The 7,775-nt window shown below is 44.0% G+C and overlaps 1 protein-coding gene across 1 annotated transcript in view; it reads right to left on the reverse strand.

The window, feature by feature from the left end:
• Positions 1 to 6,724: 6,724 nt before the first annotated feature.
• The window catches only part of MUC4 (mucin 4, cell surface associated), a 38,752-nt gene continuing 37,701 nt past the window's right edge, over positions 6,725 to 7,775 (reverse strand). The window contains 2 exon segments of the mRNA XM_055085464.1: positions 6,725 to 6,763; positions 6,765 to 6,954. Coding sequence (XP_054941439.1) covers positions 6,725 to 6,763; positions 6,765 to 6,954 — 229 coding nt within the window.

A 7,775-nucleotide genomic window follows, 5' to 3' on the forward strand; every position in this document is an offset into this window, starting at 1 on the left:
TGTTACCAAACCAGCAAGAACCAGAAGTGCCTGGAGAAAATTCTCCAGTTATTTAAGATTCAAACGTGTATACATATATGAGATGAAAATGCCACATATTTCATAAAGACAAAGGTGGGCATGGACCTAAACAAGACAACCTGTCTAAAGTCTCCTGTGACTCAGCACAGACTCAGAAGGCAAAAATGCAAGGCCATTATGAGGACAGCATGAGGTGGAACTTTTCTGACAAGAGGCTTCAACTGAAGCTTCTGCACAGCCCATCCTTCCTTCATCCCTTGTGAGGGGGACTGGCCACCAGTCAGTGGAAAGCAGTGAATGGTAACTAATCCCGTGGGTGCACCACAAATTGAAGTGAGTGGGCACGTTTTTTGGTATCAATCAATAAGTACATTGGTATATCATACCAGTGATCGATTATGCATCATCCTGGTCATTAAAAGCTGACCCAAGGGTGTTTCTGAAAGGTTTCTTTGAGAGCAGGGAAGGTTGGGCAGGGGAATCTGTGTCTCTGGCCAAGCATCTCCCCAGACAGCTCCCTTCGCTCCCCCAGTGCCCACTGAGGGTGTCTCAGCTGCTTGCCCCCAACCGGGGGTAGGGGTGTGTGGTCTCTCCTTCCTCTCTGCTAAGCCAACACGTGCCTGGAACCCTGAAGCAGAGCCCATCAGTTCTTTATTCCAGGTGCATAAGTGACAGAATCACAGAGCCGGGGAGTTGATGAAAATGTGCAGCTGTGTCCTTGATCTAAACGTACCATTCAGAAGAAGCCTTTCCTTCCCAGCCGGGAGGCTGTCCCCCTCAGGCGCCGTCCTCCTTTCTCATGACTCCCTCTCTCTACATGCCCAGTGCCTCAGCCGTTCTGACCAGGTTGCCAAATAAAATACAGGACACCCAGTTAAATTAGAATCGCAGATAAACAATGAATGCTTTTTAAAATATATGGATATCCCAAATATTTCATGGGACATTCTTAGAGTAAAAAATTGTTTGTGGTTTATCTGAAATTCAAATTTAACTGGGCTTTCTGTATTTTTATTGTTAAATCTGACAACCCTACTTTTCATGCCTCCACTTCCACCAGTGTCCCCACCTCTTCCCTTTTCCCAGTCTGTGGGTTTCCTTCTGCTGCGGCAAGCCCCCAACCTTTTCTTAGGCTTACAGACAGCTCCAGTGCCTCTGGCAGGATTGTCCGTGCCACACATTCTGTCTTTCTGCTCCACCTCCATTTCTCAGTGGGAGGAGAAGGAGCTTAGTGTCTGAACATGGAAGAGGTGAGGAAGGACTTCGGGTTTGGGCGCCTTGCTCCCCATTTCCACCTTGCTTTTGTTCTATCAGGTTTCGCTTTAGCAGGTTTGATGACACAAAGTATCTATAATAGTCATGTCTTGCACAGCATGGGTCAGTCCCTGGCCAAGGGTCCTCACTGAGTTGAGGGTGAGACGTAAATTCTGTACCTTACCCTAAAAGAGAGCCTTCCCCTACCTGACCTCAAGTCACGTTACAAAGTCCTCAACGCCTAGCTTAGTTTTGGGATTGCAATGGTCAGGGCACAGCAGTCTCGCCAGTCCACCACGCTTCCGTCATCCCTCCCTCCTTGTTTTACATTCCCTTCTTTCTAACTGTTGGACAACTCCCCACCCCCCCTGCTGTCTCTCCTCAGTGCCATATGTGCTTAATTCTTTTGATTTAAATTTTTATTATTTTTTAAGTTAATAAAATTTATTTTCAGAGTAGTTTACGTTCACAGTAAAATTGAGCCAAAAGTACAGGGAATTCCCACATAGCCCCTTCCCCACACACACTTACAATCTCCCCCACTATTGACATCCCCCATCGGAGAGCATCTGTTACATCTGTTACAATCAATGAACCTATGTTGTTTGACACATGATTAGCATCCAAAGTCCATAGTTTACGTTAAGGTTTACTCTTGGTGTTGTATGGGTTTTGACAAATGTATTATAACATGCATTTGCCATCGTAGTGACGTACAGAATAATTTTACTGCCCTCAATATCCTCTGTGCTCTGCCAATTCATCCTTCCCTCCCTCTTAAGCCCCTAGAAACCACTGATCTTTTTACTATCTCCATAGTTTTGTCTTTTCCAGAATGTCATATACTTGGAATCATAAGCTATGTAACCTTTTCACATTGGCTTCTTTCATGCAATAATATGCATTTAAATTTCCTTCATGTCTTCTCATGGCTTGATATCTCATATCTTCTTAGTGCTCTGTAGTATTCCATTGTCCAGATGTACCATAGTTTATTTACCTATTCATCTACTGAAAAACATCTCGGTGACTTCCAAATTTTGGCAATTATGAATAAAGTTACTATAAACATACGTGTATAGGTTTTTATGTGGATATAAGTTTTCATCTCTTTTAGGTAAATACCGAGGAGTGCAATCGCTGGATCATACGGTAAGAGTATGTTTAGTTCTGTAAGAAACTGTCAAACTGTCTTCCAAAGTGGCTGCACCATTTTGGAATTCCCAGGAGCAGGGAATGAGAGTCACTTTTGCTCCACATCCTTATAGCATTTGATGTTGTCAGTGTTCTGGGTTTTGGCCATTCTCATAGGCATGTAGTGGAATCTTATTGTTTTAATTTGCAATTCCCTAATGATGTATGATGTTGAACATCTTTTCATATGCTTACTTTCCATCTGTATATCTTATTTGGTGAGGTCTATGCTCAGGTCTTTTGCCTATTTTTTAAATCAGGTTGTTTGTTTTCTTGATGTTGAGTTTTAAGAGTCCTTTGTATATTTTGGATAACAGTCCTTTATCAGATGCATCGTTTGCAAATATTTTCCCCCAGGCTTGTCTTCTCATTCTCTTGAAAGAAGTTTTTAATTTTAATGACGTCCAGCTTATCAATTCTTTCTTTCATGGATTATGACTTTGGTGTTGTATCTGAAAAGTCATTACCATACCCAAGGTCATCTAGGTTTTCTCCTATGTTATCTTTCAGGAGTTTTATAGTTTTGTATTTTACATTTATGTCTTGATCCATTTTGAGTTAGTTTTTGTGAGGGGTGTAAAGTCTGTGTCTAGAGTCATATTTTTGCATGTGGATGTTCAGTTGTTCTAGTACCATTCGTTGAAAAAGCTGTCTTTGTTTCATTGTGTTGCCTTTGCTCCTTGGTCAAAGATCAGTTGACTATATTTATGTGAGTCTATTTCTGGGCTCTTTATTCCATTCCACTGATCTATTTGTTTATTCTTTTAATAACACCACACTGTCTTGATTACTATAGTTTATAAAGTACTTAGCTTAAAAGTAAGTCTTGAATTAGGTAGTATAGGTCTTCTGACTTTGTTCTTCTCCTTCAATACTGAATTGACTATTCTAGGTCTTTTGCCTCTCCACAGAAACTTTAGAATCAGTTTGTGAATATCTATAAAAAATCTTGCTGGAACCTAACTGTCCACCAACAGATGAATGGATAAAGAAGATGTGGCACATATATACAACGGAATATTACTCAGCCATAAAAGAAATGAAACTGAGTTATTTGTAATGAGGTGGATAGACCTGGAGTCTGTCATACAGAGTGAAGTAAGTCAGAAGGAGAAAAACAAATACCGTATACTAACACATATATATGGAATCTAAGAAAAAAGAATGTCATGAAAAGATTAGTGGTAGGACGGGAATAAAACACAGACCTACTAGAGCATGGACTTGAGCACATGGGGAGGGGGAAGGGTAAGCTGTGACGAAGTGAGAGAGTGGCAGGGACATATATGCACTACCAAATGTAAATTAGATAGCTAGTGGGAAGCTGCCGCATAGCACAGGGAGATCACCTCTGTGCTTTGTGACCATGAGAGGGGTGGGATAGGGAGGGGGGGAGGGAGGGAGAGTTAAAAAAAAATCTTGCTGGGGTTTTGATTGGGATTGCATTGAATCTGTAGATCAAGCTGGGAAGAACTAACTTCTTGACAGTATTGAGTCTTCCTATCCATGGACATGGAATATCTCTCCATTTATTTAGTTCTATGATATCTTTCATCAGAGTTTTGTGGTTTTCCATATATAGACCTTGTATATATTTTGTTCGATTTATACCTAAGTATTTAATTCAATTGGTTGGTTGCTAATGGACATGGTAACGTGCTTTTAATTTCAAATTCTATTTGTTCATTGCTGGTATATAGGAAAACAATTGATTTTTGTACATTAACCTTGTATCCTACAATCTTGTTATAATTGCTTAATAGTTTCAGGAGGGTTTTTTAGAATCAATTCTTTCAGATTTTCTACATAGACAATCATGTCATTTGTGAACAATGACAGTTTCATTTCTTCCTTCCCAATCTTTATACCTTAAAAAGAATTTTTTGTGTATCTTATTGAATTAGTTAGGACTTCCAGTGCAATGTTGAAAAGCAGTGGTAAGAGGGGACATCCTTGACTTATTCCTGATCTTAGCTGGAAAGCTTTGAGTTTCTCACCATTAAGTATGATGTTAGCTGTAGGATTTTTTTGTAGAGTGAGTGTGTGTGTGTGTGTGTGTGTGTGTGTGTGTGCGTGTGTGTGTTTTATCAAGCTAAGGAAGTTCCCCTCTATTCCTAGTCTGTTGAGAGTTTTCATCATAAAACGGTGTCGAATTGTGTCAAATGCTTTTTCTGCATCTATGGATATGATCATGTGATTTCTTCTTCAGTCTGTTGACGTGATAGATTACATTAATTTATTTTAAAATGTAGAACCAGGGGGCTTCCCTGGTGGCGCAGTGGTTGAGAAGGAGAGGCCACAACAGTGAGAGGCCCGCGTACTGCAAAAAAATAAATAAATAAATAAAATAAAATAAAATGTAGAACCAGACTTGCATACCTGGGGTAAATGCCACTTTATTGTGGTATATAACTTCTTTTCTTCATTGTTGGATTCAATTTGCCAATATTTTGTTGAGGATTTTTGCATCTATGATAATGAGAGTTGGGGTATAGTTTTATTTTCTTGTGATGTGTTTTTCTGGTTTTATTATTAGGAAAATGCTGGCCTTACAGAATGAGTTAGGAAGCTTCCCTCTGCTTCAGTCTTCTGAAAGAGATTATAGAGTTGGTAGAATTTCTTCCTGAAATGTTAGGTATCAATAGAATTCACCAGTGAATGTATTTGGGTTATGTGCTTAATTCTTTCTTTCTTTTTTTTTTTTTTGCCACGCCACCCAGCACGTGGGATCTTAGTTCTTCTACCAGGGGTCGAACCCTTACCCCCTGCAGTGGAAGCGCAGAGTCCTAACCACTGGACCACCAGAGAATTCCCATATGCTTAATTCTTAATAAATGAATGCTGGGATTAAATGAATGTGCTTCTATATGGAGACTTGATTACACTTGGGGGCATTTGAGGGGAAAATGACAGACTTGTACATATTGGGAGGCACTTCACCTGCTGGGAGAAGTCATTCTCTACGTAAAGCAGACAGTTTGGAGTCTCTGCTCAGATCAGAAATCATGTTTCTCTTGGAACTTCTTCCAACACCACTTACTCACCTACAAGTCTGAGCCTTGATCACCAGGTTTGTATCATGTGACCTCTTTTCCTACTCTGTGGTTACACTTGATTGGACCAGGGATGGACAACTGACATAAGCTGGACCAAACAGATTCTCTCTTCATGGATTTGGGATATAGGACCAAAAGGCAACTACCCAGCTTCTGCACAGGATTGGAACTGAGATGCTCTGGACACAGGAGGTGTGGACCAGTTGTCGCTGGAGTTGTTATACCAGATATGTGTAAAGTTCTGCCTGCTAAGAGAGAAGGATGAGGTGGAAACTGATCAGGTTCCTGGGAAAAGCAGAGAGAGTGGGGCTGAGGGACTACAGTGTGGAGCAGCTCAAAAGACTCCAACTGGGGCCCAGGAAAGGACAGAGAAAATGTATCAGGGGTTGGGTACCCTAGATCTAAGGATGGGGTGGCTCCTGGAAAGGGAGCTGAAATGATTTAATCCTCCCTCCAGGGAACACTCCAGATAGGAAAAGGCACTGCATACTTATCCTCTTGAAACTGATGGGCAGAGACCAGCAAGGCAGGGAGGGGTCCTGGGAGAGAGTTGGGGATACTCCATATGGGAGTATCCTTACCATCCTCCTCAGAGGGCCAGGCCTTGGCTTGTGTTGGGGGGAGGGGAAGAAAGGGATGTGGAGACTGAAGCAAAGATCCAAGTCTGGGCTGGAGTAACCAAGCTTCCCAACATGGAGTAACTAAGGGCTGAAGCAGGACTGGGTCCAACCGACCTCTGCTCCCTCCACCCTCTGTATCAGGCCCTTTAGCCGCCAGAGGAAAATCATGAATGAAATCCATGGCTTTGGGAACACAAAAAGTCAGAGGGATTTTACTTAAATAGACTTTAATTAGAAGTGAACAGGAGACTTTTGTGTGCAAATGTATTTTGGTTTTTAATTTAGAGCCATCACCCCATCAACTCTGGTGTGTGCATGTAGTGTTTCTGTAGGTCAGTGTCCTCTGTGTGGGTATGCCTGTGTGAGAATCCATCTATTTATATAGTAGGCCTTTATGGCCTCTTCCTGTCAGCCTCTGTGTCTTCTGTACTGACAAGGTGTGGTCTTTATTATTCATTCCCATTATTCATTCTTCTTAAAGAATCCTGAATCCTCATCAGTCACCTTACTTTTTCCAGTCTCCCTAAACCACGACGCCTGGGAGTGTGTGCAGATGAGGCTGGGGTAGCTCCTGAGGTATCATAGGCCACCGCAGCCCGTTCGGGGCAAGGCCTCAGCTTTCGGAGCCCAGCAGGTAGGAGAAACGGCTCCCGCAGCAGCCCCAGAAGCGCAGGAACACAGACAGCACGACCCCCAGCAGCAGGAGGGCGCCCAGGGTCCCGAAAAGGATCCCGAAGAAGGCGCCGAGTTTCAAACTCAGGTGCTCACAGCGCTTGCCCCAGGGCGCGTAGATGGAGAACGGCTCACAGCTGGGGACAGAGAGAGGGGACACGGTCAGCAGGGTGCTCAGCCTCCCCATCCCTCCTCTCTGTCGGGCCAGAGGAGGTTTTCCACGACAGGCTCGACTCCCCTCTAGGGAAGGGGCGGAGTCAGCCCTGACTTGGAGCTGAGGGGAGGCCACTGGGCTACCAAGGCGGGCGGGGATGGTTGGGGGGTGAATTCATCTAAGGTCGCCTCCACAGGGACTTCGGGGAGGGGTCGGGGCTGGCCGCAGGTGAGCATGCGCAGTCACAAACCCTGCCTGCCCCCGGACAGCTGGGGTCCGGTGCTAGGCTCCGCCCTCCCCCTCCTTGGACCCGGGAGCGGAGAGGGCTGGGCCCATCTGCAGCTGCAGTGGGAACAAGCGTAGACAGAGGGCACTGATGTGACAAGAGGGCCCAGTTGGCGCTGCCCCTCTCCATGGCAGGCCTGCGACCTAGTGCACTCCCCTCCCGGGAGGCCCTCAGACTGCTGATGAACCGGTGGGACAGAGGGCGCCAGTTTGAGAGGGCCTCCCCTGACTGTTACTCTTAAGGAGGGGAAGGGCCAGGCCTAGACACAAGACAATGGGTTCCTTTTCCACAATGAGGCAGCAGGCTATCCACCCAAGAAGCAAAATCAGGTGGGAGAGTCTGGCTTTGGAACCCCGATCCTGTTACTTAACTTGCTGGGTACCTTAGGCAGATTCCTTATCGTCTCTAAGCTGCAGTTTTCTCATCTTTAAAGTGGTCATATTTATTTATTTATTTATTTTTGTATTTATTTATTTATTTTTTTTTTTTTGTGGTATGCGGGCCTCCCTCTGCCGCGG

This window comes from Physeter macrocephalus, chromosome 1 (genome assembly GCF_002837175.3).
Source record: "Physeter macrocephalus isolate SW-GA chromosome 1, ASM283717v5, whole genome shotgun sequence".
NCBI lineage: Eukaryota > Metazoa > Chordata > Mammalia > Artiodactyla > Physeteridae > Physeter > Physeter macrocephalus.